At 42.6% G+C, this 27357-nt stretch overlaps 3 protein-coding genes across 3 annotated transcripts in view; all 3 read right to left on the bottom strand.

The window, feature by feature from the left end:
* Nucleotides 1-1619, bottom strand: part of LOC103925557 — a 7291-nt gene extending 5672 nt beyond the window's left edge. The window contains exons 1-3 of the mRNA XM_009334286.1: nucleotides 1523-1619; nucleotides 1151-1219; nucleotides 286-399 (exon numbers count right to left, since the gene is read on the bottom strand). Of these exons, the coding sequence (XP_009332561.1) occupies nucleotides 286-399; nucleotides 1151-1219; nucleotides 1523-1619 (280 nt within the window). The remainder of the gene's footprint in view (nucleotides 1-285; nucleotides 400-1150; nucleotides 1220-1522) is intronic.
* Nucleotides 1620-2207: 588 nt separating this feature from the next.
* On the bottom strand, nucleotides 2208-5534 carry VSIG4 (V-set and immunoglobulin domain containing 4). The gene is made up of 4 exons (XM_009334285.1): nucleotides 5470-5534; nucleotides 4109-4465; nucleotides 3192-3473; nucleotides 2208-2302 (listed from the first exon to the last, which is right to left on the bottom strand). The coding sequence occupies exons 1-4, from the start codon at nucleotides 5522-5524 to the stop codon at nucleotides 2208-2210; spliced, it is 789 nt and encodes a 262-aa protein (XP_009332560.1). The 5' UTR covers nucleotides 5525-5534.
* Nucleotides 5535-13076: 7542 nt separating this feature from the next.
* On the bottom strand, nucleotides 13077-26334 carry LOC103925541 (heat shock factor protein 3-like). Its single transcript, XM_009334271.1, is given in 12 exon segments — nucleotides 13077-13733; nucleotides 14317-14383; nucleotides 15587-15652; nucleotides 16217-16322; nucleotides 17745-17990; nucleotides 18818-18951; nucleotides 19231-19315; nucleotides 19783-19844; nucleotides 20583-20658; nucleotides 21531-21655; nucleotides 24418-24545; nucleotides 26232-26334. Coding segments are annotated over 12 exon segments (1431 nt in total). The 5' UTR covers nucleotides 26236-26334; the 3' UTR covers nucleotides 13077-13401.
* Between the last annotated feature and the right edge of the window lie 1023 nt (nucleotides 26335-27357).

Below are 27357 nucleotides of genomic sequence, written 5' to 3'. Positions count from 1 at the left end.
CGACGGCTGCCCGCTGGGCGTCCTCTCCGGCCGGCGCCTGGCAGGCCCTTCCCGCCTGCTGCAACAGGTTTTCCCTGAGGAAAAGGGGCTTCTCCACCTCTTTAGATCTGCCACCACCTATTTTGGTCCATCGCACGTTTTGATCAACTGCCTGTATGATGCAGGGGCCGGAGCTGCTACCGGTAGCTGCAAGCACAGTACCAGCCCCATCCCCAAAACCCCTCAAAGGTAAAATGAAACTGGGCATGCACAACACATTCAAGTTTTCCAGAACATTCTACTCACCGTCTTTGGGCTTTCTAATGCAAATGATAAAAAAGATGACAAGGAAAACCACAGCACCGCAAGCCACAGCAATCAGGATGACCAGGTGCAGGGACAGGCGAGTCCTCTGGAAATCTAGAGCAATACAGCAAAAGACTCTCAAACAGAGAAGCCCTCCTGGGTCACAATAGCAGCAGCAGCTACGTGATGCTGACCACCTCCCCTGAGGACAACAGCAGCCAGCCCTGTCGTGGGCACGCAGGGTTGTACTGCACGTGTATGTCCCTGCTTGTCCCCATCCTAACAGCACCTTGCTCATGTGGCTTTGAATAGGTGCGTTTGTGTGAGCCAGCCACTGCGCACACATCTCACTGAGAGACTGCGGCCATAAAGACGGCTGGCAGAGTGTCTTAATGCTGAGGCTGACTGAGGCTGTGAGCTGGGCAGAATAGTTGCACTACACATCGGGAAATAAAGGGTCTCAGCTTTTCATTCAAGGACACTGTTCAGTTGTATTTGGAACATGTTTAAACCTACCACAGCACTGCAAAGCTAGAGGAGGTATAAAAGATTTGCTTGAGTTGCACACTGAGGCTTTTCTGCTGTTCCTGCTTTGACACTCAAAGAAAAGATCAAAATGGACTATTGTTTGGGAACACAGCAACAACTCTGCTCCAACTATGAAAGCTTTTTTTTTTCCCCTGTAAAAACATCCAGAGTCTTTTTAAAGAGTCGCCATGAATCATCTGGGTCCCTTAAGAACAGCCATTAATACAATTTGCAGCCAAAAGGCAGAACACTAATTTTGAGGCTGAAGGTACTGACTGCTGAGTGGCCAGTTTGGGTCCCTAATCTCGTTCTTAGCTTTTTTTTGCTTTCCACTTACTCCGAGTTGTATAATTCTTTTCTGTATATCCCACATCATTCTCAGAAGTCACTACTGCTGTGGGCAGATCTGCAAAACAAACAGTAATGAAAGGCTCACTGTGTATTTCCAATCCTCATTTTAGCACCAGGAGATCTGGGATTATAGCTGCAGGACCAGAAGAGAATGTCTCCATCACCTTTACAAGGCAGTGAAAACAGGCAAACTCTAGAAAGTAGTACTATATATATACTATATATTGTATCTATATACTATATATTGTATGTATACACAAACTATATATACACACACACATATATGTCTATACACATATGCCTGTAATAGTGGTGTATGTAATAGAGCCCCATGGAGTCCAAGAGTTTACTGAAGTACCTCTGAACACCAGCTCCGTTTGTTTTTTTTTTTGTAAGAATAGTGAACAATTGTTAACATCTTCCCTTAGCTTCTCATCGCTGATGCCAATTCCCATAACCTGCTGTGTGATTGGTGGAGCACTATAAATACAAATGAAACAGAACCCCAAAATACAAAGCTTCCACAAGCAGACCTACTCTAGTCCAGGTCTGAATTCCCACATCCCACAAAAACAAACTGGAAATCACAAGCCCTCCCCCAAAACAACTGTCCTCAGTAAGGTAGACTGTTTCCAGTCAGGTCTGAAGCAGCCTTTGCATCACTTGTATCTGCCACCAGAGATACTAGCTCTGCCTCCCACTTCAGCGGCTTTCATTCAAGACCAGAAAACAAGAAAAAAGCCCTTCAAAAAAGGACAGAACCCAGAACATCCTATATGGTCTACAAATTAGGAAATGGTATTTCTAGCAGGCCTGAGACATACAGAGTCTCTCATACAGAGACACAACCTCCCTAAGAGCAAGCTAAAAGCCCTCTGCGGACTGGAGATTGAGGAAAGGAGGATGTTCTACGTTCAGAAACCTCTGGATTAAGAACTGAGGCGTATGGACTAAAGTATAATATTGTCAAGACTGTATTCCCCAGCAACAAAATCCACTGTTAAGTGCTGCGTCAAACCCTCCCTGACTCCTCGTCCTTGCTGTCAGCCGTAACTGCTGTTACCCGGAGCTGTGGTTGGGCAGTCCCTCTCTGTGGTTCCCACATCCTTCTGAGAGGCCACTGTTGTTGTGGGCAGATCTGCAAGGTGAATAAGAGAGACACTCACACAGCAGTTTGACCATGTTTGTGATGCCGCTGCAATACAGAACTCCACTGGCGGGATAAGACAACGAAGAACCAGCCACCAGAGGACAGGCGGGGGACCGTGTGCTAGCAGCGTTAACAAGCACAGCCATCATTAATTCCTGCTCCCTTGCTGTACACTCTTACATGCAACTGCTATGAAAAACAACATGTTGCTTCAGCCATAACCTTCATTCCGCTGGGAGCTCAGCAGGCTTTGCCTCTTTCAAAGGTCACCATGTGGTATCTGTGCTTGGCTCTGCAATCACAGACTTCACAGCTCTGGTGACTGTTACCAGCCAAGGAAAGTACGAGTCTTCCACAAGACATCCATCATGCATCTTCTTGCAGAGCCTGGATACATCAGAGCAGAGAGTGTGTGAAGTGCAGTGTGTTTTTCTGAAACACATAGCAAATCATAAGGAACAAAGGCCATTTTGATTTTTTCACCTACTGAATTACCACTCACGTTCCCGATACTCAAAATGAAGTCCTGATTCCTCATCTAAGCTTGCTCTGCTTTTGCCTTAGTAACATGCTGCGATAGGCAGCATCACACAGCCAGCAAGAATTTCAAGAAAGCCAAGGAGGAATAAATATAAGCGTTATAAAACCTCTTTTGCATCAGAAAAGAGCAGTTCCTCTAAAGAGGAGGAGGGAAACTGAATACAGGAAATAAAAAAGGATAGAAAGCCAGAGACAGCGACGAGAACTGCTTCAGAGTGCAGAAGGCCAAGGCTTTTTGCGTTTTCTTCTTTCAGGGAAGGGAAGTAGGAACGTTGTTCCATTCTGGTACGGAAGGACTCCAGATGTTTTCCATCTGGCTGTGGCTCTGGGGACTCACCTCTCACTGTCAGCTCAACGGTGTCGCTCTGCTGCACAGCCCTGGCCCTGACGTTGTTTTCTGCCTCACAGTAGTACTTCCCGGTGTCGGAGGGCCGCAGGCTGTCCCACGCCAGCTCGGCCTGGCTGCTCAGGAGCAGGGCTTTCCCCCCGGGGCCGCTCCTGAACCAGCGGTAGCTGATGGGGGGGGACCCGCTGGCCACACAGGTCAGGCTGGTCCTGGCTCCTGCCGGGACTGTCAGCCCCAGCTCGCCGGCCCTGATGACGGGCTTGGTCACTGCAACTGGAAGACAAAGCAGTTGGGGCCCAGGTCACGCTGGCCCTGGTTGCAGCGGGGAAGGTTCCTCCCCCCACTCCACAGCAGTTCACGCTCTGGCTTTCAGTGCTTTCCCAGGAAGAAGAGGGCCACCACTCTCATGTCACCTCTCTTGCACAGGTTAAGCTTGGCTTAGCTGTGCCTGTACCAGCTATGCCACCCATTGCACCTCCTACACAAAGGCCTGCTCTGCTGGGTTGATGCCATCCCTGTTTCTCTATAAATCACCGCTGCCCAGGCAAAGGGAGTGCCTGGGCACATGCTGATGAAGTTTGTCAAAGAAAAGCAATGCAATATCCCAGGGACTTCCCCTCTGGTGCGTGTCCCTTGGAAATATTGAGTCAGAGACAGGTAGAACCAGAGACAAATTGGTAAGCAAGAGGCCACAAATCTTCCCTCAGCCCCCGAACTGCAGGGCGCAGTATTGTGGGCAGAATTCCTCTTTCCAACCTCTTTGCCGCTTCTTGCCGGAGACTGACACCGCTCAGCAAAATGTTCCTGCATCAGAAGTGGGTGGTCACTGCCTATCTGGTCTATTCAATTCCTAAAAGCCTTCCCGAGCCAAGCCTTCCACTCCTGCGCAGCTTCCTTCTTGGGTTTACCTTTAACAACCTCCACTTTAATGGTGATCTCTTTTGCTATCAGGCTGTTGTTGCTGGCTCTCCAGGTGACCTGGCAAGTGTAGGTTCCCCTGTCAGAGACCTCCAGGTTCAGGATGTGGAGAGACACGTTCCCTGGGGCGCCCTTCAGGACACTGACCCTGCCCCTGTACTCAGACAGGAGGACATGGTCGCCAGAGCCATCCCTCCGAAATATAGTGCCAGAGCTCTGGTCATGTACCACAGACCACGTGAGCGTTTGCTGCACAAAGTCCTTCACAGGCACATAGGCACATGGCAGGGTGGTAGCTCCCTTCCATACGCCGCTGATCTCATTGGGGCCAATCAGGTCCAGAAAAGCTGCAGAAACAACGGAGAAAGAAAATTAAAAAAGCAGTCATGGTGAAGGCAGCTCCTGGGTGATGAAGCAGTGGTGAGAGCATCAGCAAGTGGAATCCACCAAGTCAAAAGCATGGGCAGTCAGCGTAGACGATGAGGGATGGTCTGTTCAGGGATGGGCTAACAAAAAAGCAATGTGGCAGGAGGAAGACAGATGGGAGACAGCTGATTGCCAGGGGCACTGATGCGTGCCACGTGTGCAGTTTGGCTCTTATGCTCTGCCTGGTGCTTACCTGCAAGCAGGTGAACACCAGACAGAGCATAGGACCAGAATTAGGATGACTTAGGCCTCAGAGAAGGAGTTTGTCCTGAGCCTGAGTTGCACAGCTCTCCGGTCACAGCTGGCGTCTGCCCCTGCCACCTGATGTCACTCTCGGGGCTTTCCTGGAAAGCACCACACGTTAACAGCAAAGCACAGTTTTTACTGTTTTCTCTCCTTTGCTGCCCGTTTGTTCTTCTGAAAGACACTGCTTTTTCAGACTAATCTGAATTTAAGCAACAGATCAAAGAAGTCTAAAGCTCTCTAAGTTTTCCTACAAAAATGAGGTCCGTTGCCTTTGTCCCAGTACATTTTTGTCACTCCTAGGGCTAAACCTATGCTTCCGTAGACACTTCTTTACCCTTTTCGCCTCGTTTCCAAACCTCCCCCTTCCTAGGAACACAAGAACTAACCAGACCCTTCGTGCTGGGCTGCTCGCTGTGCTCCGTGAAATAACCGTCACAATGTATATGGGATCTTTGTACTCTAAGTACGTGGGCAGCGTTTCGATAACCTTCATGCACCGTTGCACTCCGCAGCCGCTGGATTTGAAACAACTGAACACTGAGGCAGCAGCATGCAAAGACATTGGCCTTTTTGCCATATTTCTATTCCGGAAATAGAACCACCCCTGTACAAACACATGCAGACACACCAGTGCCAGGGAAGGAACCGCCCCGAGCTGGAGACCTTTCTGTAGACTCACCATTGCAGAAGAGAAGAGGACTCATAAGCATGGCTGCTCTCACCAGCATTCCCATCCTTCCCAGGGCTGCAGCTTCTCCCTCTCGAGTAGAACGGACCTGGTCTCTCCAAGTCAGGGGATAAATCACGAACACATCCCTTTCTTTGCTTACTTTGTCATGGAGAACTCAGGGCAGCTGCTGCTGATTTTTCCTTCCTCTTTTTCAGAAAAAAAAAGTGTCTTGATGACTACTAGAGGTGTGGGCAGAACAGAAGTCCTAAGTGAGGGTGAAAAGAGGAAAGTTTAAGAATTACTTCTGCTCTATTTCATGTTTCCTGCCGAGTATGCTTTTTCCCCCTTCTGTTTTTTAATTCAACTTTTAAAAAACATTTCCTTTGTTTCTTTTTATTAAGAAAATATGTGTTTATTTAACACATATTTCTTCCTCTTTTACTCCTTGCATTGCTTTCTAAATAATAAGTTTTAACATGCATGTTACATACAAGAAGATCTGAGAGAGTACTCTTAAAGAGCTAAACAACCAAGGTCCTTACTATTCAGTTTCTTACCAGCTTTTCTATGGAGCTCACCACTGTGTTTTAAATTAAGAATCGTAGAACACGCTAAATCTTTACATTACCAGTGTGAGACAGATGATCATTGTAAGTCCCCTCCAACTGAAATATTCTATTCTATATCATTATATCCCATTTAAGAGGTGGAGAGTTTAGGTATACAAATCTGAAAACAAATACTTTCCAAGAGCTGCAGGCACCTGGCTTGACCATCTCACTCTATATCACAGATTGATCCCCTTTCTCACATAGCAATTTAGCTGCTTGGTTGAATTGATTAATTGCATTCAATTAAAAACATGGATTAGGGCCATATGCACCTGCATTTCCCTGTAGACTACTTTGGAAACAGGTAAACAATTATATGCCTAGAGAGAAAAAAAAAAAAGAACTTATCAAGGTAGAAAATCTTTGAGACTATGAAATCATGACTTCTTAACTGTAATGAGATGTGTTATTATTAATTAAAGGTAATATTAGTTATAGTTAATCTGTATTATTAAGTAATTGACCACTAGACCCATCTAGGAGAAGTATCTGTTCTCTACTGAAACATTATCTTCAAGAGATTTTTGCATGTCTTTTTCTGTCTCCTGCAGCTCTTAATTTTTCTTACACCCTAATGACAGAAATCTCTTCTGCTTCATTGTATTCAGCTAAATCGATATGAACACTTTGCTATTGTTACATCCAAATTCAACATCCAGTCCTCAAATGCAAGTAACCAGAATAATTAAATGCAGTCAACAAAATCCTAGACCATATTCTAAAGTACAACCCTCTTTTAATGATATGAAACAATGTTTGCATCTGTAGAAGTACAGTACAGCATACCAGAGCAATCAATGCTGCATACTTGATTCTGAAGTAGTGGCAATGTCGGGAAAAAAAAAATATTTCTTATAGTCTTATATATGGCTTAAAGGTGGCTCCACGTACATTGTCATTTGTAGGCAGCTTCATTAGGCTGTTACGTAATTTAACATTAAAAACAGGAGATCTGTGTACACAGCCCTGGGAGCTCTGATATTATCTTGTTCCTTTTCTTTCGAGGTCTTTGCTTTCATTGTGATTGCTTGCTTTTACATATATTCTTATTTTACAGTCGTTGATAGTTCATTCTGCAAAACAATGGTGCTTAAAAGCATATATGCATATAGAAGTGTGTGTTTGTTTTTTTTTACTGCTTGTTATTAACATTGATCTAATTATGATAACATTATTGGCATGAGTTTGAATTTGGTTCTTTTCAGGTTACAACATTCTGATCTCTGTTTCCCTGAAGCTGGTGATTTTACTACACACAATTTTCATGCCTTTATTTGGTTAGAAAATCTCTGTACCCTTGTGGTTGTTTATCAGTCTCAGCCTAGAGAATCATCTGTTCAATTAATTTCTTACCATCTACTCTGCAGTTATATCTGTAATTAAAGAGGACACCCTACCAGCTTAAGGTCTAAATGCTTCTGAAAATATCCTACTCCATAAACCTGAGAAAAAGGTTCAGCTTCGGGACCTGATTTCACATGCTCCTCTCTTGTAGCCCCGTATTCCTCCATCAGAAATTTTGCATGAGATGCAACTCCAACCTACAGTCACTGGGATGGCGAGAAGCAGGAAAAGCTTGTGTGGGCTGCAGTGTTCACATACTTCTTGGTTCAAAAAAGGAAGAGAAAAGAACATGTTAAGTTCAAATTAATGAAACTCCTTCCTGGGGAACATGGCTGCCTGGACAGGAGGGCAGAAGCCTAAAATGACGCAGACTAAGTCATAAGGGAACCTACCACTACCAGGGTACATACCAACCAGGAAGCTAAAACTCAAACTGCTTGACAAAAAAAATATGTGTATATATTTATATATTCATATATTTATTTATATATTTATAGTTACATTTACCTTTCTGGTTGGGGGGACAGTGGCAGGAGAACTCTTTTGTCCTTTATATGATTCAAGTACAGACACCTGTATGCTAAGATAACCCTTAGCAGAAATCTCTTGCTTCTGCTTTGGGGAACTATGGTAACATGGGTACTACTTTTCAAAACAGCAATCTTGTTTTAGGAGCCAGCAAAACATTTTGAGCATGGGCTGGATGAGGTGGCATCACACAGGCAAGGAGAGACAGATTAAAATAATTTTTTCTCATATTCTGGAAAGCTCTGTGTTAGCAAGCACACAGCAATACGAGATAAAAAATTGATGGCTAGGCTGACATGGTCTGTGTGGGGAGGGCTAGTCTGGAACAGTATGAAAAATAATTATGAAAGTAGCACGTGAGGGGCACTTTTCACTTTTTCTCACTTTCTCACACTGTGCAACCTTTCCTTCCCCAGATACAGGACACTACAACCAAGAAGTAAAAGAAGCAGCCGTGTGCATTGATGCTGGAGGAGGAAGGAAACTTGCATTATAGTGAAGGAACTGTGATCACAGGTAACACAAACTTGTTACGCATCAAGTTGCAGTGGCATAGTAGTCCTTACCAGCAGGCTGCTGTACATCAAGGGGTTAGTGATCCGCTGCCGCCTGGCCTGCTGTGCTGCACACACCGTTGGGCCTTCGGGCCTGTGCTCTGCTGCGGGTATCACTTGGCTGCAGACAGGCTTGGCCGGCTCATCATAACGGAGGAGTCTCTCCATGGCTCCCAGCGACAGCGCCACTGCCATGTCCCTGTCCTTATTGTGAAGCGGAGCAGCGTGTTTTCATGTAAACATCCTCTTTCTTGGCAGTGGAAATGACGAATAGAGTTCTTTATTTCTAGGAAAATCCTACAAAAAACTGTAAAGCCCACAGTGCCGGTTAACCTCGGCACGGGCTCTGCACAGTGTGCCATGCCTGGATCAGAGGTCTGCCTGATGCTAAGATTATCTGTGCTGTTCCATGTTTCCTTCTCATGTTATCTCCAGTAAACGTTGCTTTAATCAATACCTTATGGAGCTGAGAGCCTTTCTTACTGGAGTCTATAAAGAACACTTGCACTGGTGTACTATATCTGGCGCAGTGTATATATATATAGTATATATACACACACTATATATACTAGTATATATACTATATATATATCTGTACTTTATCTGGCAGAGCCCTGGTGAGAAATGGTATAGTGTATACTATATATATAGTGTATATACTAGTATATACACTATATATATATATCTGTACTATATCTGGCAGAGCCCTGGTGAGAAATGGCTTTTTGGGAAAGGATAGTGAGGCAAGGACAGGGCGGGTGCCCGGCTGGCCCCGCACGCAGGCGCAGCGGCACTTGCGCAGTCTTTGGGCTCAGTGACCGCCCTGTGAGTTGGCAAACAGGGAAAGTGTAATCTGGGTGTCCCATCCCAGCTGTAACATTAACTTGTCTCCAAAAGGAAAAGGAAAGGAAAAGGAAAGGATGGTAAAAAAACCTAGCAGAATTTACATCGTAGCTGGTTGTTATTAACACGCTTTCCAAAGAGCGCTGGAAAGTTTTGACCAGGCAGAGAGTTACAAAAGACTGAGATACGGGAAGAGGCGGTGTGGGTACCCCAGCAACAAGAAGTACTGATGAAAGAGCCAAGAGCTGCCATGCCAGCTGGGGGGGCAGCCGCCGTTGTAGCAGCTGGTACAAGGCTGAAGCTGGGATTCTGCAGTGTGGGGCCCCGAGTTATGACCGAGCAACAGGGACCCTGGACAACCTTTCACACTGTCTCTGTGTCAGATTACACCCAGGGAGAATTGCAGACCGTGGTTGAAACTTACCGGCAAAAAAATGAGAGAAACTAGGGCAATGGCTCTAGAATAAATTGTCAGTTTCAGTAATGTTTTTTCTTTTTTAAACAAACACATAAGTAACAGAATGTATCTAAAAATCAGAATAGAAGTAACGTTAAAGGAAGAAGGCATAGATAAGTATTAGAAGATACTCAGACCTGTCTGATAACCAACCTCAACAGCTGTAGTCCAGTGAATCTAAGTTAACCCTGTACGATACATGAACTTAAGGTGCTAACACCTTCCTTTTAAAGGAAAGGAAAAGGAAGATGGCATCTTTGCATAAATATACCAACTGCTGATTTAAGCTAAAATGTAAAGTTTGTCTGTTTATTATAGAGAAGATAGGGGGAGATGGAGAAATGCAGGGCGGGGGGGGAAGGTGAGTGAATATGTTGAGTACTCCTATGAAGGAAAATACTCTAGCTCTGGGAACAAAGATAACTACTAATGAAAAGCTTTTGTTAATCTTTTTTTCAACAGGTAACAGAGGAACTGACTATCCCAAAAACTTCTGGACTTTTACCAACTTAATGCCATTTCATCCTCCAGGACTTTCGCACAGAGCCCCATTGACTGCTCCAGATTATTAGAGGAGACAGATGGTTCCCACACCTTGGCAGTGCAGCTGAGGGCATCCATTAACTTTGTCGTAACGTTTTTGTCCTGTCTTTCATCTTACTCTCCCTTTCACTTCCCATGGATTCACTTCAGTTGATTTGTGTTTACATAGACCTCTCACATTACTCAGAGGATATCTCTGCCTCTGTGAATAATAGGGGATTCAAGGATACTTGCCCCTTTGAAACAGCAGTAGCATTTGTTTTGCTGAGCTTGGTGCATGGTGGTGATCTTTACAACAGCACCTGTTTGTACAACAGGTTCCTGAAGTTGCCATTTTATAGCACGCAATCCATCACGACTTTCAGTTGTCAACTGGGGAGCTTTCCACCTCAGGTCCATTTCTCACTAGCACCCAACACAGTATTTTGAGCTTTCACATCACCACCTATGATAAAAACAACATCAGGTCCCCTCAACTGCTTAGAGATGTGAAGGCTGGCTCCCAGCAAGCTACCCACATATAGGCAATGAATAAATGCCCAAAGCCAACCTGGCCCTACACTGTCAGTGGTGGTCAGTCCCATTCCCACAAGCTTTGATTCCATGGTATGGAATATGGGTTAATAATAAACCTACACTTCCTTCTTTCTCAGGCTGACAGCTCTGAAAACAGGTGCCAGCATTAGAGCTATTTTTGAACCAGCATCAGCTGGTTCCAGCATGAGATCCCCTGGAGAGCATTAAAGCTCTCCTTTCTAGAAAATTCAGTAAACAGGTTTGGGAAGTATTGGCACACACAGGAACACAAAGAATGTATAAGAAACACAGTAATGGTTTTGCAATTCTTGAGTTTAATTACTTCAGCATGTGGCTTTTTCTTGCTATTCAGCCTTCCCCTTTCCATTGCAATCTTTCTTAGGAAACTTGCATAAACAAACACTTTTTGTAGATCAGTACATAAACCAGACACAGATGCACAAGTTTTTATTTGCAGTTTTCTTAAGCCTTGGTTTCTAACTTCCTAAGAGAGAAAGTGTATTAAAAAACTATTATACTATTATGCAGTCAGATCCAATATCTGATGGTGAGATGCACTGAGATCAGAGGACTCCATGATGGAAGAACATGACAGTAATCCATAACAGGAACTACACTTCAGTCTAAGCTGCTCAGGAAGTCAGAGTTACAGAAGATCAGCCTCTCAAAGAACTTCTCTGTCTGCACTGTGCTGTCAAAACAGCACAGGAGAAAATTGAGGCAGAAAAAAAAAGCAGAACCCAAGACAGATATGCAATTCACTGATTTCCCCCTCTCCCTTTAGCTCGTGAAAACTTGAGACTATTCAGCCCTTTGTCTCAAGAAGTAAGCAAAAGAAAGACTAGAAAAGGCTAGAATAAGACATACTTGACAAAAGGCAATTCAAAAGATACAAACATGAAGGGTCATGAGGTAAAGAACAGTTACAGAAGCATGGGAATATAGTAACACTGTGAAGGCATTACACATATACACACACTCAGTAGCATGATCCTCCTCTGCAACTCAAAAGATTTGACAATGAAGCACAAATCCAATTAAGCAAGGCCGGCACAGATAACGTGCATTATCTAGTAGGCTTTAGAATATCAGATTAACTTGGATTCTTGAATATAAAAGATCTCAAAACTTATTAGTTCAGAAACTTCAGAGAGAACAAAGCCTGTGGGTAGCCTGAATTCCTAAACCTGAAAAAATTTTCAAGTAATTGCGCTGGTAGGAAATATCATGTGATATTATACAACAGGTTTTCTACCTGCCTCCAAGCCTCTTCTATCCCTAACTGTTTTGTATCACTACAGCAAATTTCAGGTTTGTGTGGGCTAGTGATAGGCTGTTACAAACTTGGTATCAGCAAAGGAGAACTTGCTATTCCACTGACACCAGGGGCTGATGTCTACATTACAGCTGCTCAAAGAAGTTAGGAAAACAGTGTAGAAAGGAATTTTGGGGAAAGATTTTTTGATTAAGCAGACACTAGTTTTTGTAATTTGCTGTCAAAGGACTCAAATGCATCTAGTTAATTTAGCTTTAAGATTGCACAAGCAGAAAAGGCAGGAAGAAGTCCAGTGTTCATATAGGATCAGGTAAACAAGCAGCTGCTGCAAGCAGAAGAGAAATCTTAATGTAATGTCTATGTCAATGCAAGTTACCCCATGACTCTTCCCCCTCCCCTCCCTCATTTTAAGGGCAGCTGCTGGACTTTGCTAGACGTGAATCAGTTCTACTCAAAATTTCTGAGGACACATAACCTGTGAGCTAGGTGCAAGTTACCCTAGAAGAACTGCCATGCAATGTGCATGAGAAATCAGCATTATGCAGGGTGGCAAGCACTTCCTACCACAACACCTACAATCCATGGCAATGGATGTGTGTTAGCATGTTAAAAAGTAATATTCCACAGTTAAAATATAATTTTCCATAGGAAAAATGTTCCCTGTACCTAGGAGCAAATCTAGGAGTACTAAAGTGATCTAAGCAGATGCAAACAATTCTAGTCACAAACTATCAAAAAAGAAATCTCAAATTAAAAACAAAATTTAAAAAAATCTTAATTCCAAACAGTAGACAAGTCACCTGTTGAAACAGGCTCTCAGAAAGAGTAAAACCCATGTTTAAAATATTACACACCACATTACTATCCAGCTAATTTAAAAAAAAAAACCACCACACAAAAACCCAACAAACAACAAAAATTCCCAGCCAAACTTTACAAACAGGATACAAACAGATTTCCTTTTGCAATAAGGATATCGGATAAAAAGTTACGGAATACATTGCGGTATGTTTACAGGGAGGCTGTTCTTCCCCCTCTGCCCAGTGCCTTCACACCCACCAGCTCTTGTTTTGAGCTTGTTTTCAGTTTTTCCAGATGTGCTCTTTGCTTGTAGAAAGAGAACTTTCTTTTGTCTATACAGAGTATGACACCCAGGGAGCAGGTGAGGAGAGAGGTCAAAATTCTTGCTGATCCATTTCTTTGTGGTCTATTTCACATCACTAAGCTAGTTACAGGTGTTATGTGAGTTCAAGAAGTTTCTATCTCAGAGGCCTCTTCTATGAAGTTAGCAACGGGACTGAGGAGTAAGAGTGGAAACAGTTTATACTCTCCATTCCCATCTTCCGAGAGGAGAGGTGGATCACCCATTCCCGGAGCATCCAGAGGCTCAGCCTGGCTTGCTGGAGCTGCTAGCTGCAAGACAGTTTCACTACCTGACGGAGGATGAAGAGCAGGTTTCTCCTCCAGGGGGGGCAGTAGAAGGTCTTTCGGATCCTCTATCTTCCCTGCAGCTTCACTTGAAGGTAGTTCTTCAAATAATGAAAGAAGAGGATTGGCCCTGTACTGTATCACCTGCATATCTGAGGGAAAACAAACAGTTTAAACTCCAGGCCTCCGTGTCACGTAAGTGAAGGCTCTTATTCAAGACAAGGAATATCGGAGAGGCTGCTTCAAAACTTGGTTCACTAAAGAAAACCATACAGCTGAGCTCTGACAGACTACATCCACAGCTGCAAGAGGGGAGCAAAAGCTCCTGTGCCTGTTAAGATCAATATCTGAAGCACACTTCAAGCCCCTAATACATATGGCATGCAATGGCAGCACTGAAGTAGTAAAATGAGTAGCACTCCTCATGTGGGGGGTTGTAGCCCATATAGGAGACACTTCCACAGTGACATTTGCAGTTCTGCTCCCTGTTGTGACACTCTGTCACGTATAAGAAAAAGGAAACGGTTAACACCAACATGGGGCATAGGATGGGGCCTCTTAAGATTGAGGCACAGCTTCATCAAGATCAGTGAAACATTCCAGTCTTCACAAAAACTTTAAGCCCAGACTAAAGAAGGAGATAAACCATATTACAGGCTACAAAAATTCCATTTCAACACACAGTTTTGGAAGAGTTTGGAATGGTCACAGCTCTCAGTGTTCCTTCCTGCCCACCTTTGCTTCCTGCTGTTTCTCTCTCACTTGCTCCCAGATCTTCAGTGCTCTCTGCCAAGTTTGCAATCTGAAGCAAAATGGACAGAGAATAAGACAGAATGCTTAACAAGAACAAAATCCAAGTCTTCACTGACTGGTTAACAAAATTAAAGGTGAAAGGAGGAGGGAAGAGAAACGAAACAGTTGACCAATGAGCCCATTGTTGCACGTGAGGGCCAGCAATCAGGAGCTCTCAGAAGAAGGCATGGTGAAATACAGACAAACTTAACTTACTAAAGCCAAACAAGCTTCTGACTAGCAAATATTTATTTTACCTTCCAAACCACAAGCTTTGTTATAGTATGTCTTGTTGGAATAACACCGTTAAACATGATTTCATCAATACAATTAAATTGTGCAAGCACTGCTTGAAAACAGCTGCATTTTACCTCAGTTGTGGTCTAAGCTCTTATGACTGGGAAGTCCTAGTTTAAATATTATTTCAGGACTACAAAATAAATGACACTTGCAAGGTTTGGTGTTTTTTTTTTGTTTTGGTTTTGTTTGTTTGTTTGTTTTTTTACATGAGTCAATTTTAGGAACTGGACCAAGAGAACTAAATTTGCACTGAACTTTTGTATGTCCTCCAAGGAAATTCCATACAGCTACGTTCAGAATAAATACAGTATATTACATTATATTTTTCATTTAGTACTTTTCCTTCAGTCTTCAGACAGACTGAAGACACAATCTCATCTGAACTATAACCCCAGACCTAGTTAGTACTTGGCTAAAAGACATCATGGGACTCCCTGAGGCTAGGAGAAACAAGCCAAGTAACTGTTCTCACACACTTAGACCAAAAAAAGACAAGATTTTCTACCCTCCTCATTCTAAACAGAAGGTACAGAAGTAATAGAGATAGGAAAAAAAATTCCTCAATACAGACAGCTGATTCAACAGACCCCAGTTTGTTTCCCTCTTCCTTATGTTCTCAGGTGTATTCAGAAAGCAAAGAACATGTTATTCAAAGCAAAGTGACAGTTTAAATCAGCCCACTGAGTGTATTACTGCAGCTAGGAATGTAAGACTTGAAATTATCTTGAGAACCCTCTTAAATTCGTATATGCTGACAGTGATAACTGAAAACATTAGGTCAGCAGGACTAGATAAAATGACAGTTTCATCTTGTGCTATCAATCCAGCCCCTACCCCCAAACTGCATCAGTCAAAATTTATCTCTCAACATCGTATTAACCCTCCCCACCATAGAAGCAACTCATACTCTTACATTTTCCACACCAGGGGAAGTTTCCATCAAGCTCATGTCCAGGGCTGGCAGCTCAGGATTAAATGTCTGAAAATAAAAACAGACCATGTGTCACATAATAACGTTCTTAAAACTTCAGAGAGCTCCTGAAAGGACAGCAGGGTCCAGCACACCACTCCATCCACTGAAGCATGGGGAAGGTGGCTCCTCCACAGGCCTACAGCAATGTACTTTCAACCTGTGGCAGTAAACCGAGGTCACAGGAGAAGAAAAGGACACCGTATTTCCCAGCGATTCCGGGTATATGGCTGAGTTTCATTCCATATCATAATGCATAATCAAACACATAATCAGGATGTGATGATACGTGACAAAGGCTTGAGAAGGAAAAGAGTCCAATTTTTTCCCCTTTTTTTTTTTTCCCTTGAGTTATGTATAACAGAAATACTATATGAACTGAAAAAGGCTCTCAATGTTACCTTGTACATTGCTAGACTCCTGGAATGACTATGTATCATTCTATCCATAACTATTTGCTTTTCAGGATTGTCCCCCCTCTTGCCCATTACAACACGGAATAAACCACTAAAATTTCACAATGCAACCTAATCAGTATTTTTCAGAAACTAGAAAAAGTGAAAAGACACTCACATCGCTGAAAGCTTCAGAACCAAAGTTATACTGCTTCCCAGATAACATTGCTTGAAGCTCTTCAAGGCTGGCATCAATGCAATTAAGAAAATCCTGAATTTCTTCTCTAAAAAAGACAAAGTGATATAGTACTGTAAGAAACAGTCGGCAGTTAGGGCCTTCTTTTGCACCACAAGGCAGGAAAAACTCTTAGAAATGATCTGCTAACCTCTCAGTTATTACAGCTGTGGGGCAAGATGAGAGCCAGACTAGGCTGCTCACAATCCAGAATATCTTGTTGCCAAATGAATGAAACCGCATTCCTGTATCACTTTTCACGGTCCAACTCTTTGAAGGGCAGGTACAAGGAAGACTATCTGAACAGCAAGTATAATAATAGCTATCATACAAAAAAGCAGTTCCTCCTTCCATACCCACTTCCTCTTTCATTTTCATATCTTTTGAACGTTCTCAGATCCCACCCTATATACCAATATCTGTTTAAACTAAGGGCCGATGGCTTTCACCTGGGGACAATACAAGATAAGCAAAGGGCTGGAAATAATCTGGCTCTGAAGAAAACACCACCTATTTTGAAACATCAGATTGTTGCCAAATTGTACACGTTTCCAAGGACAGTGGGCAGGATAGAAGGGACAGTGAATGAAGTGGAAAGGAAGCTGCATGCACGGCACCAGTACTGAGCTTCTCACTGTGCTGCAAGCTACCTCCTGTGCTGGAATACTTAGCTACAAGCAACAGAGAGTTCCAAGGCATTGCCCCACATTTTGCAGCGCCAATGAAGTAAGATATTACAGGGCCTTCAGATGACACTGCGTGCTGTGACGCATCACCTCGGTACTTCCTACTTGAAGTTAACCACAGCAGAAGAGCTGTCAGGAGAAAGAACTGAAGTTTGTTCCTTGATCCAGCCCACCCTGCAGCCACACAAATGACTGCACTGATAAAGCTCAGGGGCCAGTGCAGGGCTGGGAACTGCTTAAGCGGCAGTGCTGCTAAGTGTGAAACCACAGCCCGCATGATTTTGGTTCCAGGAGTGAGTCTGATCTGACAATGCACAAGGGAGACGAACCTTTGCAAAAATGAGGGGCAAAGAAAGGAAGCAACAGCGAAACAACATCAGGCTACCACCGATACAAATCCGTATCCAGTTCTCAGAAACAAGGCAGCACATGGTGCCCTCCTGAAATCACTACCCTTGATCTGCTGTTTGGCAGCGCTCGGCAGTGCCAGGAGTTGGCGATACAAGGGCTGATGTGACAGACTGACCTCGCCAATCCCCACACTGACACATCAGAAGTCAGGCACACTCATTATCAGAGATGTGACAGATGAACTTGCCCTGCTTTTAGTGTGTGATGCTAACACCTGTCTTTTTCAAGACCTACTAACAAAGGGGCAGAAAATTCGGTTCATCAATGACATTTAAAAAGCTAATTCACTGTGTTCTGCTAAACACATCCTCTAAAACTTTGACAAGATCCCACAAGATGACGACAGCGTAACAGTTTCAGAAACAAGTTAATACCTGTCCAGTAAAGGATCATTTTGATTTCCAGAGTTGTTCTCGTTCAAGATGGAGTCAATCACTGACACGGGGTCTTCCGGAGCATTAGGTTGTGCAGAATGGAGTTCCACAGCAACGTTTCCTGTTTCACTGGATTTGTTGACATCATTTATATGAACTGGTGGGATAGGTTCTGCACAATTTAACTCATTTGGCTGGGATACTTGACAAATTGGTAAGCCAGGATCCAGAGCTGCCAGTGTCTCTCTAAAATATGACCCAAAGAGAAACAACACACAGGAGAATTCATCAACTGTATTACTACTAATTTCAAGTTTAGTATCTCAAATCTTAATACCTAATAAGGTCAAGCCAGTCAAGGTTTCAAACAACCAACTGGTCTTTAGAAAAAGAAGAAAAGTGCCTTATTACAGCTTATACAGATAGCATGTATCAGAACAAAACACCCCATTTTGCCAGGCCAAAAGCAGCAAAATAGTATATGGAAATTAGGCAGGAGGGAAACTCCTAACATTGTGTCTCTGGAAATAAAAGATTCCAAATTGGTCCATATTTCACTCTGGATGTTAACAACTAAGTGGGTTTTCACAAGAATCTGATGCTACACAAAAGAACACCTTCCCTTCAGTTATGCTTAGCACAATATTAGTGAGAGTAGTACTGAAACTGGAGATAAAACTATACATCTCGGTTTGTTTATTAGTAACCTATACACATTTTGGATTGTTTATTAGTAACCTATATATGCATTCAGGTCCCTGTTCAGTCAAAAAGTTAAGTACGTGCTTATTTATTGAATAGACAGAAAAGCCTCAGCAAATTAAACTTCAAGTGCCAAGGAGCCTGATAGGCCTTCAGGCACTCCTGAAGAGACATGAGCTTTTGAAAAGCTTTGCTGACCATGACCAATGCTATATGCTGTAAAAAAGACAGCCTACAAACAGGCCTGTCATGCACAAATACAGTAAAAATTCAGAGAGGCTGTTTCCCAGAATTCATGTGGATCGCTTACACTAACATAACTACCTGGTTAACAACCTAAGCGTAAGTACTTCCACATCCTTTAAATGTACCTGGCTCTGCCACTTGTGTGTGCCACAGCAAGGAGACCATCGGTGGCATTTTCCAGGGTATCAGTGATATCTCGAATGATGAGACCTGTACCATTCCCATCCTCACCATCTGCATTATGTTCAGAAAAAGCCATCTGCAGGATACAGCAAATAGAACGAGTAAACCAAAAGGTCTGACTTTTTTTGATGTTGAAGCTCCATTCTTCTTGCAGCTTCTCTCTCCTGTTCAGATTTCATCTTTGACTAGTTGTACTGATTTGTATGATTTTACAGACAGAGCAATGCTTTAAAGCTGCCCATTTCAAAATAGAGTGCATTTGATTATAAGATTAGGATATTAATAGTTATAAGGAAGACTTCGAGATCACTGTATATCATCCTGTCCAACCCATTGTCTCTTTACCTGGGAAGACTTATTTTTGGCCACTCTCCACAGGTATGCGAACATACTGACGACTGTATTTGGAGGGTGAAGCACCTGCAGCATCCGTTAGAGACCTGAGACAAAATATGGCTTTAGTATATAGTTCCGCAGTAAAAAGCTGTAGCAACGCCAAATACGTGCAGCAATGGTAAGAACAATCATTCTTTCACTTCTAAGAAAACTGGCTTTTGGAAATGTTTTTTACTAAGTGTACTGCAGACAGGTTGCATTCTAAACATGCTTTTTCTTTTGAATAAGTCAGTCACATTTGCACATTTTGAAAGAGTTACCATTTCTGATAACTGTGCCCTTCGAAATTTACAATGTGTAGGATATTCTCTTCCCACCCATTTTTTTAGTGATAAAGAAGAGGAAATCTTTATTTCATGCTTTATTTAACTTCCATCAGCTTTCTCAAGTTTGAATATACAAGTGATAAAAATATTATTCATACACTTTAAGAAAAGTATCTTGCTTCTAGAAGCTGATTTATCCCTATAATTCACATCTGACACTGATTTGTGACCTATCCAGTAATTACCTTTTTCTTTTGACCCCAACAATATAATTTCCTCGCATCAAACTTAGTATAAATTGAAGAATCTAAAAAGGAAAAACAAAAAACCAAAAACAAGTGGTCAGCATAGCAATCCTAACACTAAATCATTAATTCGGATTTTACTACAAAATTATGTAGTTATATGATTGAAATTAATAGGTAAATTAAAAATCCATTTGTGTTCATGCCTTAAAAAACCAAAATGATAGTTACAAATGGCATTGAAAAATTATCCCACTTGGACAGTTTTGTTTTATTTTTTTCAAATGTAATATAACACCACAAGTCACTAGAGGATTCCAGACCAGAAACAGCTGAGGGATAAACCAGAGAAAATAGGAGCTTCTGCACTGGAACAAATAGTTTCTGGGTTCCAAGTTGACTTCCTGAGTAGTCTAAGTCTGTCTTGGTCCAAGATCTTTCACAGACTCCATTCCATGTGCCTGCAATCTCTTGTTTTAGGCTCCTGTTACCATGCACTGCCTCCAGCCCCACGTTTACCCCAGGTCAGCTTGATTTACTGATTTCTCTCCAAATAAGATTCACTGAGATTTCAAACACATTGAAATCCTTTTTACTATGACTTTTCCTTAGTATTTTGCTCGTGGTTCTTTGCTGTGCTACTTCTGGGACACTCAGGAACTGTGAACATTTTCTTTATGCTGTATTAATATAGCCTGTTCAGCTCTGTGTCATTTGTCATTCTACATAAGCAAAGAATGCCATCAGGTATCACAGAGGCAGGAATAAGGATGGTAGCACTGAAGATGCTGCAATGGTACCTTAGACAGCAGCTTCTGTTGTTGACTGTGCTTCTGCCTTAGAACTGCCACTTCTTTCCACAGGGCCTTATTTTCTCTGCAATGCAGAATAAATCAGAAGACAGAGGATGAACAGAGTTTACTTTATATGCTTTAGTTTTACAGCTTTCAAACTTTCACAGTACCTTGCAGGACCAATGGCAACATTCCTTCCGTGGATAACTAACAATCAGTTAATCTGATCCACTAGTATAAACTCTGGGTTAAATTAACTCCACTTTCCATCAGGCAGGAGCAAACACTCACTCATAAGGGCATTCCCATCCTCTGCTGCTCCACCAATAATCTTGATCTGAGGTATTCCTTCAAAGCCTCAAAGCCTTAGAATAAAGACTTGGTGTTTGGAAACAGGCTGAGTGTAACACAGACCACCTCAGAACAGTTTCAAAGTTTGTGTTTGAGGTTTTGTTTGTTTGTTTTTTAAAGGAACAGAGGGAGTGGAGCGAAGGTATCTCCTGAACTTTGGTTGATACCTGCTTGCATACCAATGATCTGAATGAATTAATAGTGCCTATTCAAAAAGGATCTGCGGGAATAGAGATGAGGACGTGCAAAGTCCACTTCCAATTAGAAACAATACCAAAGACTAATTCTCCCTCACTGCATCTAACCCTGTTCTGTGTTTAGAAAAGGAAATGCTTTGATTGCCCTAAAAAACTACTACAGGTGATGGCAACCAAAACGAAATCTCAAGATAGTCAACAACCTCCCAGTCTTAATCTCTGGTCTGTAACTGAATTATAAAAATAAACAAGATTCAGAATGTTGTGTGGGGTGGAATGGGGATTCTTAGGGGAAAAAAAAAAAGCTTCACCTGTTTCCAGTTCAAATGAAACCCACATTTAGAGTCAAGCTCCATTAGATAAGCAACATTCATGTATAAGTGCCTCTGAAACAGACGGAGTCTACCTCTTCATGTTAGCCAGTCTGACATCCATGTTGTTCTGCTGCTCCCTCATTTCCTGGACTTCAGAGAGTACTTTGTGCAAATCCTCTGTACAGACCTTGAGATCCTCAGTTCTTACTGCAGATACCTAAAATAGGACCAGGTTACACATGCTTTACTACGAACGGTGCCTTGCATACTCCTTTCTAGAGGAACAGTGTAGTTAGTCTGTAGAAGAGCAGGTACAAACTCCATTAAAAGATTAGGTAACACTATAATTCTTATGTATCACAAAACACCGCAATTGCGCTATAGATGACAGTCCTTAGGAGAGTCTACACTGTATGAAAAAAACCAAGATGCCAATGAAAACATGAGATTAGCACTTTGTACGTGTAGACAGTAGATTCACCATGGTAATTCATGATAAAAACCTACCACTGACTGAGAATGGCCTTCCCCAGGGCATTCCCTCTGACAGGTCTGGTGACAGCTTGCCCTCTAGTGTCAAAGGGTAAGACACCAGCCAAAAACAAAACACAGAATTGATAGTGGAGTAAGAACAAGATGAGCATATTCCTTTTAGGTGTGGGTAAATCTGCCAGCTCAGGAGTAACAAATTTCCATTAAGTTGGGGGTGGGGAGGAGGAAGGTGTCTAATGAGATGCATCCTACTCGATTTGAAAATTTGTCCCACACCACCTGAATTGCAGATTCCTACATTGGCGTTTCCTCTATTACCTCTCTGCTCAGTGACATTCCAGAATTATGGAGACTTGTCTCCAGAAAGTCAGAGTCCAAACTGCTCTTCTGGCCACAGCAGAATCCATGAATGCCACCTCTTCAAATGATGGTGGAAGAGTCATCAGAGAGCAAAAAGCTCACTCTCTCCTCCTCACACTTCCATATTCAAAATTTTCGAATTCCTTCAGCAACTCTCTCTGTGGTGGTGGCATTGGTGGCTAACATACAATTCAGGATTTTGAAAAAGATAAGTCCGGTGCATCACACATCTGAATGACACGTCCAGGTTTTGTAAGCATAATTTTAAAAATAATTTAGCCAAATACTGACCATAATTGAACCAAATGGAGTTGCACCAGATAACCACCAGATATCCCTTCCAACCCACAGCATGCTATGATTTTTCTTATTATTCTACTAAATTCCAAGAGGGAGGTGAAAGCATCTGGGACTGGCCCGCTGAAGTGCTAGACAGCTTCCATGCAGGTTGGCTCACAGATCCCTTTTTTTACAAAGGAGAATGGGATGGTCAGAAATGGACCTACGGTGTTATAAAATAACATCCCATCACCTTATGATGAAACATTCCATAACATAATTGTTATGGAATCACTCCACAGAAATAACTCACTAGTTTCTTAACATAATCCAGTGTTACAAAGGATGGACTGAATGGCCTGACAGTTCTCCTCTCCGTCTACATCTTTAGATGCTTTGCTATTTATTACGGATCATACCTTATGCTAAGGTACATGAGCTGTATCCCAAATGAAATTCATGGCCGTCTGATTTCTCTTCAGCATACCACCTCTCCAAAGATGCAGACAGCAGGTGGAAATTTCAAATGCAGTCAGCCTGCCTCTAAAAAAGGGCCAAACTAAAACATTCTGCCCAAGTGCAAGGAATTGCTCTCTTCAGAGTCTCTAGATAATAAGGGTGTCAAGACTGAAGCACACCAGCAGAGCTAACACTAAAAGGGAGTAAATCAAGGAAGCCCTGCATTCAAACTTGCATTCCTGTTAAAGGCTTGAAATCCAGTTTACAGCAAGTACTGAAATATGACTCCATTCCAGACAGTAAAAGAGCAAGAAAAACTAATGGACGTTTTGCAAAAAATCACTAACACTTCCTGTGCAACGAAGAGTATGTTTCACCAACCTATTCAATAGTTTCATATGAATGTCCTTGGCACTAACTAGAGCTTTTGTCTTTCCATCTAGAATACTCCACCCAGTGCAACACTCCTGGTGCCATACATAACGTCATCAGCTGACTGCCCCAAAATACCAGAAAGCAAGGTGTGCAAGCCAAGACAAGTTAGTGATTACAGCATCTGGGAAGAGCACAGGCCTGAGTCAGAGAAGCAACTGTACAACTATATTTAATCAATTGTGATTCTGAGCAGAGACAGCTCAGTGAAGAATCAATCAAAACGCAATTGTGACTCTCAAGCCTACCCTGTGCTTTTATTAACTTGGGCAATGTAGCTACCACATTACGACATTCTAAAGAAAAGATTCTGCAGTTCAAATGTCAATGTGATGTGTGATGACTCTCTTTCTCTGGCAGCCAGGATATTATGGGCTGTAATGTGCCAATAGAGGATAAATATCTGTGCAGAAACAGGCCAGACAAGGCCTGAATGTACAAAAGAAAACTGGAAAGTGGTAACAAAGATGTAGCTTAGTGGCAACATCGTTTTGGAGGAACAATGTAATTTATGCAAACTCGCCCAAATGAACTGATTACTGATCCCTTGCTAATTTTCAATGACGACCAAATGGGAATGTATTTTCTTTTACTTCTTTCACTTTGTGACTCTTTCCAACTCTGCTACGCTGGCAGAAATGAAGACCATGGTAAGCTGTAATTGTGTATATGAACTCTGTGGAAAAAGGGCTCTAGTTTGACAGCTATGAAGAATGTGGTCCTACTCCAGTGCATTGCTAAACAGCAGCAGGGTGTGTTTTGTCTAAGAGCTGGCACGAGGAGGCCAAGCCAAGCATTAGCCTAGCATTCAGGAGGGAGTTACAAAGGCTTGCATCATGATGCACAACCTTGGTTCCCATGGAATTTGTTGGCTGTAAAGTGTTTGAAACCCCCAGACCTGCTCTTCATAAGCTACTTTTCATAACAAAGTGAAGTAAATACATGCTTAGACTGTACCTTGCGCTTGATGTTTTCCAGTAAATGTGCCTTCCCTTGCTTGAAGAAAGGGTGCTGGAACTCAATGACCGAGCTTTTCTCTGCTGTAATCATACCATTCTCCAGAGCAATCACCTTCCTGAAACCATCTGTGGAGAGGTATTAACAAAGTAATTTCTTTCAGTGCAAAGCTGACTGTTACAACACAGAGCTAAAGAAAACCCCAAGGCTACTGAAATACCTACTGCACTACAGTTACTGGGAGCAGAAACTATGAAAAACAGGCAAAGTAGCTTTTCTTTGGTACTCAATGATTTGACTGCTCTGACCTTTACAGCTAGAGAACATGTCGACAATACCATCAAATGACCTTGCCAGGCTGTATGAACAGCATGCATGGCAGAGGCCAGCTAGGGTCCACAAGCAAGACAGTGATGTCCAAATAATCATAGAAGTTAGTTAGAAATGAGATTTATTAGGACATCTTGAATAAAATCTTGTCCCAGCGGAAGCAGTGGAACAGTGCACCTTCCCTTTCATGCCTATATTCCCAGACAACTACATATCAAAACAAATGCTGTCATGTACCACCAGGATCTACAGAATGAAGTAAGGAAATTAGTTCTCAGCCTATGCAAACACATGCATGCAGAGTACTTTCTCCATACCAGACTGCCTGCATGAAATAAGACGTTGCCAGCTCTACTTCCATCACTGCTTCAAGTACCACAGGGTAGATGCAAAATACAGTTGACAGACCAATCCGTATCTCTCCTTGTTCAAGTTTTTAACATAGTTAATGTATTCCAGTTTCACTGCTCCCCAACAGCGCTGTCATTAGAAAACTTTACTCAAAGCTAGGATAGGTCCAGCAGGAAAAGGAGGCTACCATCGCGTTGCATGTCTTCATAGGGATATTTGCATTTTAGCATTTACCCTTGCTACAAGGCAACTGAAAATTGTTTGTTTGCATTATCCTTTAACACTCAAGTGATGGAGTCTCGACACAAACAGAAGCATCCACCCTGTGTCAAGAGGCTAAATGTATGCTTTCCCTCTCATGTCTGACAAAATCTAAATAGGCATCAGCTAAGAGAGACCAGGCAAAGCTACTGGGCAAGAACAGAGAGTTCCTCCCCCCCACTCCGAATGGAAATTCTAAATAAGGCGGCCATCTACTATGCAGTTTGTACCTTCACTCAGTCCATACGCTATTTGCTGCAAAACAGCTATTTCTGCTGTGTGTTGCAGCCCCGCACATTATACTATGTCTTTGAATTACCACCTCACTCCAGCTTCTTTGCCTGTACAAGTTGTACATGCGTTAGATAATGGATGCTACGTGATGCTCACGAGTCGAGCACAGACAACGTAATGAGAAACCTAGTCCAGCTCGATCCATCAGTGTGACCAATCTTGTTGCAACACAGCAATGCAGGCAACAGCACGATCTAGGCAATTTTTTTTCTGTACTAGACGCATGGGTGTAGATACGGCCTTTGTTCCTCCAGGTACGCGTAAGTTTGCTGTTACCATTACCATTAACGCTACCACTGGAGCCCAGTGAACTCTACCCAAGCTTTAGGTACCAGCACATGAAACAATATTTTTACGGTCGTCGCTCACAAGGACTCAAGAGCTGAAACACGGAAAACAAAGACTAAGCCAAGCTCTACTGTTACTCTTTTCTTTTGCAAAGCAAACTCAAGACCAGAATTCAGGTTTTCAGGGATGAAAGACCTGCCAAGTCAATCGATTTGTTTAAAGAAATTCAAATCGATGCCAAGTAGCAATGAACTCGGCAGAAAGAATACGTAAGAACAGCTGATGCTTACACATGTTAAGCTGTCGTATGAAGCTGGAGATATTGTTGTGTTTGAAGTACTTGGGGAGTAGCTCCTTGGCAAACCTCTGCTCATCCAGAATGCAGAAATTCTCACCATTCTAGGAAACAAGCAGAAGTAACAGTTAGAGAACAAGCACAATTTTTCCAAGGTGTTGCTCATCAGTGAGACCATAAATCAGAGACAGTTCCTACAACAGGGAAGGACAAAACACTTAGCAAAGGGAATTGTCTGCGTGAGCACTTCTGAGTTCTTGGGGGCTGTACTAAACAGTTTGAATCCAAAAAGACAGTTACATGGAACACTTCTATTGAATGGGTTTGTTTTTTCTAAAGCCCTGAAGTTTTGATCTCAATCCAAAGAAAAATTGTTCTAAAACCCCACGTATCTGCTGCTCTCTTCGTCCACAGGAAACATAAATATTGCTCAAGCACAATGGAATTCATGCCACTAGAGGGCTTTTGTCTCCCTTGATCAGAGTTCGCCCAAGCTCCTGACGAGATTCTTCCATTGTATGTACTATGTCACCACTAAAAATAACCAAGTAACATTGCAGAGTTACTAAAAGTTCAGACAACAGAAACCAGCGGTGAAAAAGGGTAACTGTGACACAAGCAGTTTCAGATTTATCATATTCTCAAGTTCAAACTTCCTGAAACCAGGCAGGTCTTTGTATCATTTTTATGCTGTTCACAAAGAGAACAAAAATATTATGTTTCCTTTTCATCTTCACCTTTGTAAAGGCCAAACCTCTGAAAAAAGCGGAGAAAACCCTACGGATTTAAAAATGAGGGGGGACAAAAATAAACACCGTGTTTGCGTCAGATGCCTCACTAGTCTGCGTATGTTTGCAGTGTCCTCTGCCTGAAGGCACGCGGGACCGAGAAGGCCTATCTTCCTAATCTCACAAAGAAAAAATTAAACGTTAATTACTCCTTAAAGTGGTTTTTTCCACTGAGCGTCACCCCTTTGAGCTAATTACATGTAACTTGGGATTTTAATACTCGGACGCGCTCCGCTGCTGCGCAACGCCAGATCACTCGTGTGTTCACCGCCCCACGCGTGTTCACCGTTGACCGCACCGGCATCCCCCGCAGCGGGGGTACCAGGGCCCGGC

This window comes from Pygoscelis adeliae, unplaced genomic scaffold (assembly GCF_000699105.1).
Source record: "Pygoscelis adeliae isolate BGI_AS28 unplaced genomic scaffold, ASM69910v1 Scaffold191, whole genome shotgun sequence".
Lineage (NCBI taxonomy): Eukaryota > Metazoa > Chordata > Aves > Sphenisciformes > Spheniscidae > Pygoscelis > Pygoscelis adeliae.
This window is presented reverse-complemented; position numbering and strand designations above follow the sequence as displayed.